An 18,296-nucleotide genomic window follows, 5' to 3' on the forward strand; every position below is an offset into this window, starting at 1 on the left:
GTGAAAGGGCGGGTTCTGCATCGGCTGTGCTTGCATGGAAATGATTCACTGTGATGTTCATAAGAACATGAGAAATAGGAGCAGAGGGAGACCATACGACCATCTGAACCTGCTCCACCATTAAATGATCTTGCACATCCATTGAATCATTTAGTATGCAAAAAGAAATGGATTTCTATTTGAATATACTCAGCAAGAGTGATAGATTCAATTTATTTTCATCTGGAAAACGCAAAAGTGCACATGAATTGCAAGTGCTCCCTATCACTGCTCGGCAATAAGATTAACAACTTAATCTGGCCTCGTGAAACCGCACTGAAATCGTGTCATTCTCAGACACGCTGTTCTTCATGTAATAATTGATGGATAAACAGCTCACTGTTTCACTGTAAAGCAACTTTGTAGATGCTCCGTAGTGTTACAGACTAGCTCATTGGGTCTGCTCATACCATCCCATCTTATATTCAGCTAATGGAGAAAATGAATAAAATACTGAAACATACTGCGATTTGTGGACAGTAGTGAGTTCGGTGCTCAGATTAGCTCAGGTCTCCATATTATAACATGTATTTAGAAGCAATTCAAGAAATGAGCGATGGGGGCGATGCAAGAAAGGTTTATTGGACTAATGCTACAACTGACAGGTTATACCTATCAAGAAATATTGAACAGGCTGGAGACGTTTTATGTGGAAAAGTGAGTGAGGGGTGACTTGATCGAGGAATTTAAGATCTCATAACTGTTTCTACAGGCCAGACAACTGAAAGGTGTTTCCACTTCTGCAAGGACGAAAATAAATATAACTTAGTAATGAATCTAATGTGAAGTTCAAGAGAAGCTTCCTTAACCAGAGATAAAAACGGACAATGCTGGAAATACTCAGCATATCTGGCCGTATCTGGGGATTGAGAAACAGACTCAACGTCCGTCTAATGATGCAGTGCAGTTCTAATGAAAAGTCATAGACCTGAAATGTAAGTGATGTTTCCCTTTCCACAAACACAACAGATCTGCCGAGTGTTTCGATTCAATATCGATTCTCAATGGCTGGGTGGTTACCCAGCATTCTCCGCGGGGAAGAATATGTCCTATCCAGACGACAGGGGGCTTGCTGCGCAGGCGTACTACCGAGCTGGAAATTGAGCATGCGCAGTGCGTTCCCTGATTGGGGCATGCGCAGTGCTGGTTGTGCCTGGAGTGAGACGGAGAAGGGAGAAACAATCGAGTGAGGTTGAGTAATGGGGTCGCTGGGTGGGTGGAAAGGATTAGAGCCAGGGGAGTGGGCGGGGAGGCCTCATAAACACCCGGAGAATACTTCAAACCCCCACTTCGAAGCTCCTGATCCTGCGTTTGCACGGCATGGGGCGACAGTTGTTGGCCTGCTCTGGGTCACAGGCCTAAGTTAACGGCCGCCATCTTTCCCAGGGGCGAGATGCAGCAGGGCGCATGCGCGGTCATCCCTGTCCCTGTCAGTAGGAGGAGAGGATGTTGTCCATTTCTATCCTGGATGGATTTTGGAAACTCCTTTAACAGGGGGTGAGAAGGGGTGAATTTCCACACAGCAAACTCAAACGAAGAGTAATGTTTGTCTCTTCTAAATTTCTATCCTGGACTGACAATAAAGGTCTTTGTAAATGTTTTTTCCAGGGTTATTAGAAGTGGAGGATTGACAGACGGGAAACTCAAACCAAAGGTCACATCCAGATCTGACAGAGTCACTCAATTCATCAGAACCTGAATATCATCAGCATCTGAATGTGGAATGAAAAAGGTTTGTCTGTTCTGTCTGTGGAAAAGCACCAAGACGCACAAACCCTGGTTAGACCACACCTGGATAATACGTTCAGTTTTGTGCAACAAACTAAGGAAGCATGGAATGGTCTTGGAGAGAGTGTAGCACAGATTTACCTGAGTGATACCTGAACTCCAAGGGTTTAATTACAAAATGAGATTACAGGAAATACCCATAGAGTCACTATGGCACAGAGGAGGCCATTTGTACCATTTTCTATCCTGGACTGACAGGGATGGAATTTGGAAACTCCTTTTACAGAGGGTGAGGAGGGGAGGATTTACAGGCAGGAAAGTCAAACCAAACATCACGTTCAGAGCAGACCTGATTCATTAGGACCTGGATATTATCGGCCTTTGAGCTTAAGCATTGAGTTCCAGGTCATTACCACTCACTGTATAAAAAAAAGTTATTCCTCACATTCCCTCTTAATCTCTTCCCAAAATCATAAATCCGTGTCCATAATTTTTTACAATCAAATAATGGGAAAAGCTTTTCATTATCTACCTTATCTAAACCTATTATTAACTTGTACACCTCTATCAAATCTCCCCTCAATCTCCTTTGCTCCAAGGAGATCAAGCCCAGTTTCTCCAACCTAACATTGCAACTAAAATCCCTCATCCCTGGAACTATTCTGATAAACCTCCTCTGCATCCTCTCAAGGACCCTCACATCCTTCATAATGTGTGGTGATCACTGGTTTGCACAGACCCAGATGTTCTGTGTTCGTGTCTGTGATGTCATCACACACTGACAGTAGCTCAGTGACATCACCCAGCTCCCCGGGTATTTCCTCAACTGAGAGATTTTTCTCTGACTCCAGTGCTTCTGATATCTTTCCAGCTGCAGGTTCCAGCAGGAGATTTTCAAATTGAAAACTGAAATTGTTTCAGATGTGAGTATTTTTGACCATTGCTTTTCATGAGAGATTCCATGGCTCTGGGGCTGGTCTGATTCTTCTGCTGTGGATCTGAATCCATGTCCATCCATTGCTCTGTTTCAACTCTGTCTTCCCTGATCACCTCTCTGCCATTGTCTAACTTCCTCTGTCTCTAATAATGAACGTATTTTAGTTATGTTCAGTATTTTACTGTTCCTTCTGCTGACCATGTCTAAATGAGGTTTCCACTGCTGCCCATCCCCTGAACGTGTGCTGCTGGCTTACCAGCTCTTTCACTTTTGAGCTTATATTGATCATCAAATTCTGCGCCATTTTTATTGCCTGTAATTCATTCTACAGACCCTGAATAATTAACTCTGTTTCTCTCTCCACCAATACCAGCATATATTGCCAGTCACCAGTTGCTTGTGGAGAAGATGATGTTTGACCTTCTTGAACCGCTGCAGTCCATGTGGTGAAGGTGCTCCCACAATGCTGTTAGGTAAGGAGTTACAGGATTCTCACCCAATGATGACGTAGGAAAGGTGATGTGTGTCCAAATCAACGGAAAGAATTTGTGTTTATCTGGCAGCTTTAACATAAAGCATTCAAGGGCATTTCACAAAATTTTACAAAGCTACATTTAACAACGAGCCACACGATGAGATATTAGGACATAAATTTGGTGAAAAAGGTTGGTTTAAGATATGTCTTAAAAGAGGAAAGCAAGTTAGAGAGGTTTGGGAGCAATTTCCAAAGCTTGGGCCACCAATGATGGAGCAATTAAAATCGGGAATGCTTAAGAGGGTGGATAAGTGCAGATATATTGGAGGGTTGTGTGGCTGGAGGAGATTACAGAGATAGGGATGATAGCATCCATGGAGGAAAACCAAGGATGCTGATTTTAAGTGTTGCTGCCTCTGAATTGGGAGCCTTTGCAGATCAGCGATCACAGGGGTGATGGATGAACAAGACTTGGTCCAAGTAAGCACAAGAGCAGCAGAGTTTTGGATGGTGGAGGTTAAATCTGGAAGGATGACCAGGAGTGCGTTAGTGTTGTTAAGGCCAGAGGTGACAAAGGATTGGATGATGGTTTCAGCAGCTGATGAGCTGAGACTGGGATGCAGTCAGGCGATGTTACTGAGGTGGAAATAGGCGGCCTTGGTGATAATGCAGATATGTAGTTAGAAACTCATCGTGGGGTGAAATATTTCACCATGGGTGTGAACAATCAGATTCAGTGTCAGGCAGTTCCCAGGGAGAGGGATGGAATCGGTGACTAGGCAGTGGAGTTTGTAGCAGGGACTGAAGACAATGTCTTTAGTCTTCCCAATATTTACTGAGGAAAGCTTATGTATTGAGCGATGCTTATTGAGGAAAGCGGTGATGTGGCAGATTTAAAGGAGAAAGGAACAGCACCTGGAGAGAACTGTTAACAGTATTTGTTAACATGGGGACCAAGAGATGAAGTTGAATATTTAGCAGTTCAAGTGACAAAAGTATTGAGGAAGCAAGAGGTGGGTGTCATGGACAAGTTAAGTTCGGAGAGGGTATTTAGGAGACAGGAGAGAAACTAGAGAAAGTTGTTCAGGGCTAGGGCAGGGGACAACTTCAGAGGAACTTTGGCCAGGTGGGCGAGTGGAAGGGAAGGAAGCAGTGGAGGCAGCTGAATGGATGATCTTGGTCTTAGTGACAAAAGTCTGTGAGCTCCTCTCTCTTACTATTGGAAGTGAGGGTGGAGGAGACAGTGGAAAAAGGTTTAAGAAAGATGATTTGCATGAGAGAAAAGAAGCCTGGGGTTATATTTGCATTCGAGGATGATCCTAGAATAGTGAACAGTAATAGGTGAGAAAAGAAACCTATAGTGCGTTATGTGCTTCAGCAAGATCTGGGGGTGGATGGTTAAACCAGTTGTCCGCCGTTCAAGTCTGCATCCCTTGGAGCTAAACGAACGGACATGAGGGTTGTACTGGGGGGAGTGTCCAGGGTGAGAGAGAGTCAAGGCTTCACTGGGAACTAGAGCATCAAAGGTGGACATGAGGGTGTGGGTTACTGTTTAAAAATAAGGGGCCACTCATTTAAGACAGAGAAGAGTATTTTTTTCTTTCAGAAGGTTGTGGAATTCCCTTCCTCAAAGGGCAGTGGAAGCAGAGTCTTTGAATATCTTTGAGGCAGAGTTAGATAGATTCTTGATAAACAAGGGGGTGAAAGGTTATCGGGGGTAGGCGGGAGGTTACAATCAGACCAGCCATGATCTTATTGAATGGCGGAGGAGGCTCGGGATTCCAAGTGGCCGACTCCTGCTCCTAAATTGTATGTTTGTATGTTAAATGGAGGAAATTTCTCCTCATGCAGTGCTAGATGTCAGATGTCAGAACGGTGTGTGAGTTGGAGAGGAACTTGCAGGTGATGGCGTTTGTATCCACCTGCTAATCTGGTCCTTCTAGGTGGTGGAGGCTGAGAGTTTGGGAGATTGTGTCAAAGTTCTGGTCGAGTTGTAGATATATAAAATCTCTCTCTCTGCCCTTTGCCCCTCACCTCTCTCTCTCTCTCCACCCATAGAGGCCAGAGTCTTGTGCAGGCCCAGACCGGGTGACAGGTTCCCTTCTGTGAAGGACATTGGTGATCCAATTGCATTTTCACAGCAATCCAGCAGTTTTCATGGTCACTTTTTCCTGGTGTCGGCCCCACAAATGACCAGATTCATTCAGCTCAATTTCATAACCTGTCTTTGTGTTTTTGTGGGTTCTCTCTCACTCCCTTTTTTCTGTTGTCAATCAATTTCACAGGATATTAGAAGGGGAGAATTTGCAGTCAGGAAACTGAAATCAAACATCACATCAGGATCTGGCAAAGTTGTCCAATTAATTGTAACCTGTATATTACCAGATTTTGAACATGGAAGGAAAAAGCACCGTTCACGTTGGAGAGAAACCATACACTTGTTCTGTCCTGTCGAGACACAAGCAGAGTCACACTGGGGAGAAGCTGTGGAAATGTGGTGATTGTGGGAAGGGATTCAATTATCCAGTTAGGCTGGAAATTCATCGGCGCATTCACACTGGGGAGAGGCCGTTTACCTGCCCCAAGTGTGGGAGGGGATTCACTACCTCATCCCATCTGCTGACACACCAGCGCACTCACACTGGGGAGAGACCATTCAGCTGCTCCAAGTGTGGGAAGGGATTTACTCAGTCATCCAACCTGCTGACACACCAGCGGATGCACACTGGAGAGAGGCCCTTCACCTGCTCCGAGTGTGGGAAGGGATTCACCATTTCAGCCCACCTACTGAGACACCAGCGAGTTCACTCTGATGAGAGACCTTTCAAATGCCCAGACTGTGGGAAATGCTATAAAAGTTCTGGGGAACTGATGTCCCATCAACGTGTTCACACTGACGAGAGACCGTTCAGATGCTCTCACTGTGGGACTGGGTTCAAGCAATCATCTGACCTCACAGTACACCAGCGCACCCACACTGGGGAGAAGCCGTACTCATGCTCCGTGTGTGGGAAGAGATTCAATCAGACATGCACCCTTCTGCGACACCAGCAAGTTCACACTGGGGAGAGACCATTCACCTGTTCCATGTGTGGGAAGAGATTTGGTCGGTCATCCACACTGCTGAGACACCAGCAAGTTCACAAGTGACTATAGTGATTGGATTTTTCTGTTCATCACATCCAGGACTGAATAGAAGAACAGCAAGTTCAGGAGAGACAAAATCTGACCGGAGAAGCTGTTTCTTACAGATTCTGTCTCTCACATTCAGAGGCAACTTTTTTCCTGGGTCACCCAAGTGACTGAACATTCATGGGGGTTTTGGGAGCTTTTGTGGGGAGAGTTTTCCTGCCGCCTCTGTGTATTTTGCAGTTCCTCTGATTAACATCGACAATTAGAAAGTGCTGATTAATCCTTGCCAACAATTCTTACTGACTTCCACATTCTTCACCGTGACACCTCCATCATGAAATTAAATTATCAAGGAAGGTTAAACAAAACAGTAAAATATTTTACCAGCACATCAATAAAAGCTTCATCAATCAACATTGATATTGATGAAGTTTGGAAGTTGCTGATTCAATCATTTCTGATACAGCAGCAGCAACATCTGTTAAAGGTGGAACCCACAACAAAGGCTGGTTTGAGACCCACTCTGCAGAGATGAATCTGTCATTGAAGCAAAAAGCAAAGCCAACCTGATGCACAACATAAAGCCGACAGCTAGAACACTGCACAACTTGAAAGTTCCAAGATGGTTGTGCAAAAGACAGGGAGGAGCTGTGTAAATAAACACTGGATCAGCCTGTGTCAAGAAATCCAAACTGCCTGTCACAACGGGAACTATGTGCCATGTATGATGGGATCAAGAGGGCGCTTGGTCCGACCATCATCAAAGTTGCCCCTCCCATGAAATGGGCAGATGGTGAAGTGCTGACTGACAGAAGTGAACAGGTTGTCACTGGGTTTAACACTGGGAGCTGTACTCCCTGTGAGACAGACATCTCCCAGTCTCTGTTTGATTCTCCCCAGCAGCTTCCTGTCAGGGCTGAGTTGGACAAGGAAACCTCATCACTTGAGCTGGAAAAGGCCATTGATTGTTCAGCAAGCAGAAAGGCACCCGGCAAGGATGGGATTCCAGCTGAACTGCTCAAGCACGGAAAGTCCCATCTGCTGCCACACCTTCATCATCTCCTCCTGTGTTGGAAGGTAGGATCCATTCCACAAGATATGTGTGAAGCAAAAATCATCACAATAAACAAAAACAAAGGTGACAGAGGAGATTGCAACAACTACAGGGGCATCTCACTCCCTAACGTCACTGGGAAGACCTTCACTAGGGTCATGCTTAAAGACTTCATCTATTTGCAGACTGTGTGTATCCAGAAGCAGAGTGCAGTTTCTGTGCTGGCAGATCTACAGAGGACATGATCTTCTCCGTACACCAGCTCCAAGAGAAGTGCACGATTGGTATTTAATCTAAAATGCTGCCAGTTCCTGTGCTGAGAAATGTGAAAAGTTATAATTACTGCGTGAAAGTAAACCTTTAAGTATGAATCACAATTGACTTGTACAATTGGAAAAGGCACAAAAAATGTGATTCCCTGAAGATAAGCTTCACCCTTGAGGTTATGCTTCAGAGCTCACAAGTTGTGGGAAGCCCCATCCTCTTTAACACTTTTTGGTCTAAGATGGTTGAAGCTCTGTTTACCTGTGAAAGCTCACTTCTTTAGTTTTATTTTTCTTCAGCTTTATTATAGTCATTTGGAAAGACACCTGAAGAAACACCAAAAAAAACACTAACAGAGAGTCATAGAGTTATACAGCACAGAAATAGGCCCTTCAGCCCATCATGTCCATGCTGGCCTCACCTATCTATTCCAGTCCCATTTTCCAGCACTTGGCCTGTGTGGGGCCACTGTATGCTCTGGCATTTCAAGTGCTCATCTAAATACTTCTTAAATGTTGTCCGGGCTCCTGCCTCTACCACCCCCTCAGGCAGCGTGTTCCAGATTCCAACCACTCTCTGGGTGAAATTTTTTTTTCCTCAAATCCTCTCTAAACCTCTTGCCCCTTACCTTAAATCTATGCCCCCTGGTTATTGACACCTCCACTAAGGGGGAAAGTTTCTTCCTTTCTACCCTATCTCTGCCCCTCATAATTTTGTACACCTCTGTCAGGTCCCCCCTCAGCCTTCTCTGCTATAAGGAAAACAACCCTAGCCTATCCAGTCTCTCTTCATAGCTGAAATCCTCCAGCCCAGGCAACATCCTGGTGAATCTCCTCTGCACCCTCTCCAGTGCAATCACATCTTTCCTCTAGTGTGGCAACCAGAACTGCACACAGTACTCCAGCTGTGGGACCCTTGCTGTTTGTAGTGTACATTAATGATTTAGACGTGAATATAGGAGGTATGATCAGTACGTTCACAGGTGAAACGAAAAATTGGTGGTGTCATAAATAGTGAGGAGGAAAGCCTTAGATTACAGGACGATATAGATGGGCTGGTAAGATGGGCAGAGCAGTGGCAAATGGAATTTAATCCTGAGAAGTCCACTTGCATTTTATACAGCTCTAACATAACCTCCCTGCTCTTATATTCCATGCCTCAGCTAATAAAGGCAAGTATCCCATATGCCGTCTTCACCTTATCTACCTGTGCTGCTGCCTTCAGGGATCTATGGACATGTACACCAATGTCCCTCTGATCCTCTATACTTCCTAGGGTCCTACCATTTATTGTGTATTCCCTTGCCATGTTAGTCCTCCCAAAATGCAAGATTCTCAGGATTAAATTCCATTTGCCACTGCTCTGCCCATCTTACCAGCCCAGCTGGTGGTGGTGGGTGTGGGATAATTCAGGAAAGAGTAAATTCAAAAGCAGCAAGGGAAATGTCAAGCTCCAGAGCAATGTTTTGGTAAAAGTAAGCAGAGTGGGTCGGGAAAAGATAATGAGAATAACACAGGGAACAGGGCATAACAGGTGGATAAGGGGAAAGCAGTTTACATTTTCAAAAAGCTTTTGATAAGGTGTCACAGAAGAGGTCATTACACAAAATTAGGTCTCATGTGATGGAGACAATATCTTAGCATGTATTGAGGGTCAGTTAACAGACATAAAACAGAGGTTCGGAATAAATGGGACATTTTCAGGTTGGCAGATTATAACTGGCAGGCGCCACGAGGATCAGTAATTGGGAATCAGCTATTTGCAATCTATATTATTTACCTTGACGGTGGGACTGAGTGTAACGTATCCAGATTTGCTGACAATGCAAAGTTAGGTGGGAAAGTAAACAGTGTGGAGGACAGAGTCCGCAGAGGGATATAGACAGGTTGGGTGAGTGGGTAACAACATGGCAGATGGAATACAAGGTGGTGAAATGTGAAATTATCCACTTGGGGAGAAAAAAATAAAACAAAAGCAAAATAATTTTCAAATAGTGAAAGACTGGGAAATGGTTGTATTCAGAGGGACCTGGCTGCCCTTGTACATGAATTACGGAAGCTTAACATTCAGGTAGAGCAAGTAATTAGGAAGGCATACGGTATGTTAGCCTATATTACAAAGGGATTGGAATACAAGTGTAAATAAGTCTTATACAATTATATGTTAAGTTCCAATAGTTGTTTAGAAATGAAGACCAAAGCCAAGACTGACTCCTTCAGACAGAGTTTTATTGCTTGTCATAAAACTCTCCACAGAGCCAACTTGTCTCAACTGTTATCCCTTTTATACAACCGAATGGGTACTTAGTTAAACAACCTAATAATTAGCAATTGAACTTCTTTAACTGTTTCCTTCCCTAACAGATTCCCCTCTTCTTAAAAATAAAATAACTTTTAAGTTTATATAATCACACAAAAAAAAATAGTAATAACAAACATCAGTATATAGTTCTGATGAAGAGTCATACGGACTCAAAATGTTAACTGTATTCCTCCCGCGGATGCTGTCAGACTGCTGAGTTTTACTAGCTATTTTTGTTTTTGTTTCAGATTTCCAGTATCCGCAGTAGTTTGCTTTTATTTTTGCTTTTATCAATATATATTGTTTCATTCAATAAATTCACCTTATTCCCCTCCTTAAAAAAAGACAACACATGTACAGATATGTCCGCAGAAAAGGAGTATATTTTTCTTAAAAAGACATCCCTCTTTAAAGATCTCTAATCACTTCTTGGAGCTCGCTTCTCTTTTGGTGAAGCAGTCAGATAACTGGTAGCTGCTATCAATCCATTTGATCTTGGCAATCTCCTTATTCTCGAGCATGTGTTTTAAGCTTGCAATCTCTTCCCATTAACGCACTTCATAGAGTGAACATTTTCCCAAAGTGACTTATTATCTATGAGACATTCGATAGGTATCGTCCCTGAATACCCTTTTCCATTTAAAACGTCTTCCAGTATCTTTGATAGATAGAATACCATATCTATCACCTCAACAAGGGCAAGAGTCTCCGCTGCTAACGTACTTTTTACAACTCCTTGCATCTTTTTAGATTCCAATGTCAAAAGGCAGCATTTGCCTTTTTCACCATAAGAAATATTATAAATCCTCCCATGCTTGAAAACCCATCATATAGGTGTGCATAAGGCACATCACTAAACACAATCCATTTCATTTTTCTAACATCACCCAGAGATGGAATTTCAAACACACTGCTCCATTTTTAATGTTGTCAATGATTTGTTTTCCAGAATAATCCCTTCAGCCTTGGGATCGTTCATTTTAGTGCTTAATTCCAAAATGTCAGAACTGACATCAGGCCTTGTTTGTTTGCCTAGCCAACTGAGTTGCCCAATTAGATTTCTGCATTCCTTTTTTTCAATTTCAGTAGCCGCGGTATCTTTCTGGGAGGCCCTACCACGACTATTTGCAACGGGATTGATGTTCTCTGAGTAGGATTGCTGATGTAAAAGGATATGTGATCCTTCCTGCCTGATTTCCAATCCAATGTACTTAAATGCAACAAAAGGCTGACTTCCAATTTTTAAACTCCATTCTGAGCCCATTAATGGTAACTGTTTCAAATTCACTACTACCCTACACAAATCATCTAGACGCATCATAAAGATGCCTGCAAGTTCCCTCCGTGGTACCAATAAAACATTGCCGGGCCTTCCAACTGAAGGCAGCCCAGCATTAACAAAACTGACCTCACTGAGAAATACCAAACTCTGGAGGCATCATTTAAACTGTATACACATTTATTTAGCTTCCAGAGAATCCTTTCTGCGTTTGGCACCTCTTTTGATGGACGGGGAAAAATTTCCCTTTGAAGTTGGTCTCCCTGCAAAAAAGCAGCTTTAATATCAATGGACTTGCATTCCCAAGCATTTGTAGCTAATAGAGCCAAAATGATATCCAACATAACTTTCACTGAAGTAGGTGAATCTACTCGCACACCCCTGTCACCCAGTTTTTCTTCAAACCCTCATACCACTGGTCTGGCTTTAGTTTTAGAAGTCCCATCAGGAAGCACCTTTTCCATGCATATCTGCATATGAGACAGAGCTGTTGGTCCCTATCTGACATCTCTGTGTATACCCCAAATTCTTTCCAACTATGTAATTCTTGCTGTTTGGCATTCTTTATTAATTTATAGTCTAATTTGTTTGAAACTAATAAGACTTCTCAATCACATGGGCTTCTGCCCCTTGTTACCAGTCTGTGCCATTTTCCTTGACCTTGTTAAGCTATACTCTCTATCTGCCTTCTATCATGCTCCGGATGTTAGGTTTGATCTCCCTCTCTCATTCATAGGTGTTCATTCAACAGTCCCACATCTCTTCTGAGAGGCATGTTCACTCCCAGGCCCACTGTCTGAACTGATACTGCATTTCCGTGCCTTCCACTTTTGTACTTCATGTTTCCAATCCATAGGCCTTTATCTCGTACATTTAACCAGTTTTAATATTTCCAGTGGCCTTCCCTGCTCTACCTACAATCATTGCATCCCACCATTGACTGGCTCCTTCTGGCAAGTATGTAACTTTCGTGCCAGCTTTCGACATTCATCCTCTGGGACAAATCGCTTCATCTTCTTTGCCCAAAGTGCTGTCTCCATCTTCAGATACCCTGTCAACTTTAGCTACCTGGTCCTCACAATCATGCAACATATGGGTATGAGAAGCACATGGTTCCTCGTCCCTTCCTACACTTTCTGAACCCGCAAATTTGTACTCTGTGCTAACTAACCTTGATGAGTGCACCCGAATAGTGTAGTTCCCATGTTGTAAATGACTGTTCTACCATCTTTACTGATAATCTTTCCTGGGCCTTTCCTCTCATTAAGTCCTTCTCTCTTATAGTATACTATGTCTCCCCGTTTGAAAATAGTTTCCGATGGTCGTATATTGTGTCTTAGAGCTCGCCGGATTATTTCCAAAACTTCGGCTTTAAAGAACACTCTTCTACCTATGTGCAGTGCATTTAGATGCTCAGATAAGGTAGAGCTAATCATAGTTCCCTCCCAAACTGGGGGCTGACCATTCAGGGCTGAAGGAATTTTTGGGTTTCTACCAAAAAACAACTGATATAGACTATAGCCCCCAACCATCTGCAATGAATTCTTGGCATGAACAGCCCATGCTAGAGCTGATGATAATTTTCAGCTTGGTCCATCCACCAATATTTTACAAAGCATCTCATTTATTACTGCATGATTCCTTTCACACACTCCGTTACTAAGGGGGCTTTCAGCTGAGGCATTCATAACTATTATATTCATGTTTTCGTACATATCCACAAGCTCGTCACGAGCAAATTTCCACCATTATCAGTGAGGAATTTTGCTGGTGGTCCCAATCCAATCCCTATCCACTTCTCCATTATCTGATCCACAATTATTTTCTCTTCTTCACTGTATATGATTGTCGGCTGGCTAAACTTTGTTGTCAGATCTATGAAATGTAAAATAAAAATGTTCTTTTCTTTATCCTATACCTTTAAATCCATTGTCAGACCTCTATTGAAATGCCCCGCTAAAGGTGGACTCACTATCAGCCTTGACAGTGTCCTTCTGTATTTCTTACATATGTCACATCCATTGCTTATCTGCTCTGTAATTTTAGTGTACTGTCCATCCCTTATTCCTCCATCCCTTAGAAAAATTTTTAACCTTTGCAAAGAAGGATGGACAAACTGCCGATGCAATTTTAACACAATTTGCTTTTCGTCCTCTAAATTGCTATCCCCTGACGCTAATAACACTCCTTTAATCTGCTTAATAGAAAAGTTAGGTTTCATTAAAGGAATACAGTAGTGTCCAGATTGCGTAAATCGTGAATCCACAGGTTTTCCAAATACAATGGGGGCAGGGAGGAGGGCGAGAGCAGAGGGCAATAGAATCCCATCCCACAGGCCCCACATTTACATGGTTTTTCCCTGTTGTGGGTGTCCTTGAGTCTCACTGTGTTCAACAATCAGTTGAAGCCTCATATAAAAGGCCTCTCCCCGTTGTAAATGGTGCAATGCTTTGTCAGGCTGTGTAAGTAGCTGCAGCTCTTTCCAACGTCATTGCACTGGAACATTCTCACTTGGGTGTGTTTGTCTCGATGCTTTGCCAGTCACACTGATGTTAGAAATATTTGCAAACAGACAAATATTTCTCCTTCCACGTTCAATGGCCGACGACCATCTGGTCCTGATGAATCAATTAACTCTATCAAATGTTCATGGGATGTTTGATTTGATTTTCCCATCTGCAAGTCCTCCTTCTCCAATATGCTTGACAAGACGTTTACTAAAGCCATTACAGTAAGTACACAATAGAAATTAGAAACTGATATTCCAGTTGACATAGAAAATCCTTTTCCCTCTCAAACTAGAATTCTCCTTCCCTGAAGGTGCTGATTCTCGGGTTCAGTTTCACAGTCACGATTTGCCTCCCCAATATGTCACCCAGGTATCTAAATCTTTACGCCTAAAGTTAACTAACAGTTATGTTCAAGCGATGTCAAAATCAAATCCAGTGACTTCTACATGTACTTTGTGACAGGGTGGGGTCATTGCGCCCCTCACTCCCACTTTTCATGCCAGTCCGATGTGTTTGGAGACCGGGCTGTGGCTCAGTAATGGCAGCCATAACTCCCACAAGCCCCCGCTTCAGGGAAACCGGTCTATCCACCGCGCAGGCGGGACGGCTCAGGAGTGCGCATGGGCAATGAAGAGAGGGGGTGCGCATGTGTGGAGAAGAGAGTTCACGTTGGCCAGCAATGGTGCGCGTCATGGGGTCAGTGTCTTCTTGCGGGGATTGACCAATGGGAAGAGTTGGAGGACCGGAAGGACTTTTGTCCTCCAGGCAATCAGAGCGCGGGCTTTGTGTCAACGAAGATTGAGTTTAACACCGACGAAAACTTCCTCCTGTGCCCAATATCTGTGAGTAAAACTCTTTCTTTTCTCTCCCTTTCCATTACTTTTCTCATTCTGGGTTTAAATTGTTGACTTGCAGGAACTGAAGGGAAAGGAAGTGAATCCAGTGAGGGTGCAGACTCTGGAAAGGTTGGCCTACTCTCTCTCTCTCTTAAAGACATTGACATCGTTTGCTCACTCATCTTGACACATTTATTTGTTTGGCTAGAAGGATGGCTGCTTTCCTAATGTTCACATTTAAATGGGTCGTTTTCCCAGGGAATGGCTGATATTTAAGGGGACAGTAAATTAATATAGGACAGGCTTAAGTGGAGTGATGTTATATGGTACATATTAGACACATATTTATGGTTTTCCAATAAAGTACATTTATTATTATTTCTAGTCTTGTAATATAGTACTGTAGCTATGTTATAGATTTTCAGACAGAGTCGTTATGACACAGAAGAAGTCCATTTGGCAACTAGAGTCCATACCAACTCTGCAGAGGAATCCAGTCAGATCCACTCCTCCTTTATATCCTCCTCACCCTGCAAGTTTATTTCCTTCAAGTGCCCATCCAATTTTGAAATAATTGATCATCTCTGCTTCCACCAACCCCATAGGCTATAGGCTGCCTAAATAAAGTTCTTCCTCACATCCTGCATGTATCTCTAATCAAGTAATACATTACTGTATATTACATGCATCTTTAGTCCAAAAAATATATTATATGTATTAGAATCAGTGAGCATGGACCTGTCGATCAGCATGAATTATCACCTTCAGAAGATTTGGGGCGGTGTATATTAAGTACAGCAGAGTGAGAATGGAGGGAGTGTGTGTGTGATGGAGATTTACAGCTTTTGGGGAATGAGAGAGGAAAGAATGTTTCATAGAAACTAGAATTGTTTGTTTTGAATTTCTAACCTGTACTGACTGATGATTTTTGTAAATTCCTTTCACAGGATATCTGGAGGTGAGGATTTGAAGACTGAAATCTCAAAATAAACATCACGCCATAATCTGACAGAGTCACTCGATTCATCGGGATGTGGATGTCATTGGCATTTGAATCTAGAAGGAGAAATGTTTATCTGTTCTGTTTGTGGGAGAGGATTTCAAACATCAGTGTGACCGGGAAAGCACCAAAACACACACAACCTGAATGAGAGTGTTCCAGTGAACTGACTGTGGAAAGAGCTTTAACCAGTTACACAGCCTGAAAAAACATCACAGCATTCACATTGGGGAGAAACCGTAAATGTGTTCTGTTTGTAGATGAGTCTTCAACTGATCGTTGAACCTGGAAAGACAGAAGGACACCCACACCATGGAGAAAAGATGGAAGTGTCGGGGCTGTGGGAAGGGATTCCGTTGCCCATCTGATCTGGAAACTCATCGACGCAGTCACACTGGGGAGAGGCCATTCACCTGCTTCGTGTGTGGGGAGGGATTCAGCAAGTCATCCACTCTGCAGTCACACCAGCGAGTTCACACTGGGGAGAGGCCGTTCACCTGCTCCGAGTGTGGGAAGGGATTCACTCAGTCAACCAACCTGCTGACACACAAGCGAGTTCACACCAGGGAGAGGCCGTTCACTTGCTCTGAGTGTGGGAAAGGATTCACTCAGTCATCCAACCTGCAAACACACCAGCGAGTTCACACTGGGGAGAGGTCATTCATTTGCTCCAAGTGTGGGAAGGGATTCACCCAGTCATCCAACCTACTGACACATCAGCGAGTTCATACAGGGGAGAGGCCGTTCACCTGCTCTGTGTGTGGGAAGGGATTTAATCGAATATCCAGCCTGCAGGAACACCAGCGCGTTCACACTGGGGAGAGGCCATTCATCTGCCCTGTATGTGGGAAGGCATTCACTTGGTCCTCCCTTCTCTTGAGACACCAGCGACTGCACCAGTGATTACAAGGGTTGATTCTGTTGTTATTGCTGCTGCGAATCACATCCAGGACTGAACCATGTTCATTCTTACAGCTGGACTGGCCGGTCTCATGACCTTGCTTCCAGTGGACTGATGCACTTTGAGACTTGTTGCGAATATCCAGTTTCATCTTTCATTTGGATCACAGAATGAAAGGGTGTTTGGAAGGAAAAAGAAATTCAGTTTGCCTTCCATTTTCTCCCAAAGCATGCCTCATTGTCATGAGGGGAACATGATTCCCCTCATGTGAGGGGAAAAAGAAGCTGGAAGATTTGCCTAGTTTGAAGCTAGAGGAAGAAATCTCCAGTGGTCCTCACCGTGAAAGACAGTTGGCCCTGTGCCAGAGAGCAGTCAGCTTGGAAAGAGCTGTGAAGAAGCTGTGGGAGCTGACTGGGAAAAAGCAGTCCAAAGCCAGCTGAAGAAGGCAGTGGCATCCTCACAGAGAGAAAGAGCTCTGGATGTCTAAGTCCCAGACTGGGGAGAAATCAAAGTAAATTCCAGAGGGCTGTGGCATAACTTGGTTTGGCCCCAAAGAAAGTGAATGAAGCCTCAAGATTTCATAAGGTAAGGGAACCATTGGGGAGGGAGTGGTGCTTTCTTCATTTATTCGTTGAGATATATATACAATAAAGTTTGTTTTTGTGTAAAAGCATGAAATTTTGTGGTGTAGTTCTTTCAGTTAATCACTGGCTGTTTAGACTTATCTTTAAACATGAACAGTCCATACCGGGATTGTAACATTCTAGTTTGTTGCCTGGTGAGAATAGTGACCAGAAATGGTCAGTGAGAATCTCCACAGAGAGCGAGGCAGCAGAAGCCAATCAGTGTCAGAAAGAGATGCCAGCATTTATTGTCCATCCTTAATTGCCCATGAGACGGTTGTGATGATCTTCCTTCTTCAACCGCTGCAGCCCACCTTGTCCAACTTATCTGTTGTGGTTTGGTGCAGCTGAGTTTCTTTCTCAGCCATTTCCGAGGAAGATTAAGAGTCAACCACATTGCTGTGGGTCCAGAGTCACACGTAGGCCAGACCAGGGAAGGACAGCAGATTCCCTCCCTCCAGGGTATTGGTGAACCAGGTGTAAGAGAATTCCAAAGATTCACAAACCTTCTGAGTGAAAACATTTCTCCTCATCTCAGTCTGAAATGATCGGCCCCTTATCCTGAGTCTGTGCTCCTGTGTTGTAGATTCTCCAGCTAGGAGGCAACAACCTCTCAATGTCTACCCTTCATACCCTGACACTGGCTGCACATTGGCTCCGCCAATTGTCAATTGACCCTCTGGCATCAAAGTGAGGGAGCCACACTCATGATAAATAAATCGTGGCTGGTTGACCTTGGCAGGCTTCCTGCTGCCCCCAGTTGATGCCGCTAACCCCTCCCCTTGACACCAGGCTTCCTCCCAGCCGTGGGATCACCATGTGGAGCAGGAACACCGGCTTTGCTCCTTGTGGCACTGAAGCCCAGTCTGGTGCACACCTGCCCCCCCTCCCACCCAGACAGATACCAGGGACCTGACATTGACCTCCATGGGGCCTAAAGTCAGAAGCATTTTCAAAGCAAATGCTGATGCTCCTTTAAATTGATGCATTTGTCACTGAAAGAAAAATCCAGTAAAAATCTAATTGTAATTTAGTACAGTGGCTATGTTATATATTTCCAGTTGGAGAGTTGTTACGTCACAAGAAATCCACTCAGTAACTTGGGTCCATGCCGACTCTCTGTAGAACAATCCAGTCAGTTCCATTCCCTCTCTCCATCCCCGTTCCCCTACAAGTTTATTTCCTTCAAATGCCCATCCAATTTCATTTTGAAATCA

General features: G+C 43.8%; 1 protein-coding gene across 3 annotated transcripts; it reads left to right on the forward strand.

Annotated features, from left to right (window-relative positions):
* The first annotated feature begins 1,172 nt into the window (after positions 1-1,172).
* LOC144698155 (uncharacterized) lies at positions 1,173-17,783 on the forward strand. 3 transcript variants are annotated; one of them, XM_078570098.1, is made up of 6 exons: positions 1,173-1,225; positions 1,648-1,771; positions 2,639-2,690; positions 3,078-3,177; positions 14,635-14,684; positions 15,503-17,783. In XM_078570098.1, exon 6 carries the CDS (start codon positions 15,868-15,870, stop codon positions 16,456-16,458), a length of 591 nt encoding a protein of 196 aa, XP_078426224.1. In that variant the 5' UTR covers positions 1,173-1,225; positions 1,648-1,771; positions 2,639-2,690; positions 3,078-3,177; positions 14,635-14,684; positions 15,503-15,867; the 3' UTR covers positions 16,459-17,783. The 3 variants fall into 3 exon arrangements, with proteins under 3 accessions (XP_078426224.1, XP_078426225.1, XP_078426226.1); XM_078570099.1 differs by lacking the exon at positions 2,639-2,690 and having other exon boundaries at positions 1,180-1,251; XM_078570100.1 differs by lacking the exons at positions 1,173-1,225; positions 1,648-1,771; positions 2,639-2,690; positions 3,078-3,177; positions 14,635-14,684 and adding an exon at positions 14,455-14,561.
* The last annotated feature ends 513 nt before the right edge of the window (positions 17,784-18,296 follow it).

The sequence above is a fragment of the Cetorhinus maximus genome, chromosome 23, assembly GCF_964194155.1.
Source record: "Cetorhinus maximus chromosome 23, sCetMax3.hap1.1, whole genome shotgun sequence".
Classification (NCBI taxonomy): Eukaryota; Metazoa; Chordata; class Chondrichthyes; order Lamniformes; family Cetorhinidae; genus Cetorhinus; species Cetorhinus maximus.

Excerpts from the sequence above, each read along its gene's own strand:
- LOC144698155 (XM_078570098.1), top strand. The coding sequence starts at position 15,868 with ATGGAGAAAAGATGGAAGTGTCGGGGCTGTGGGAAGGGATTCCGTTGC.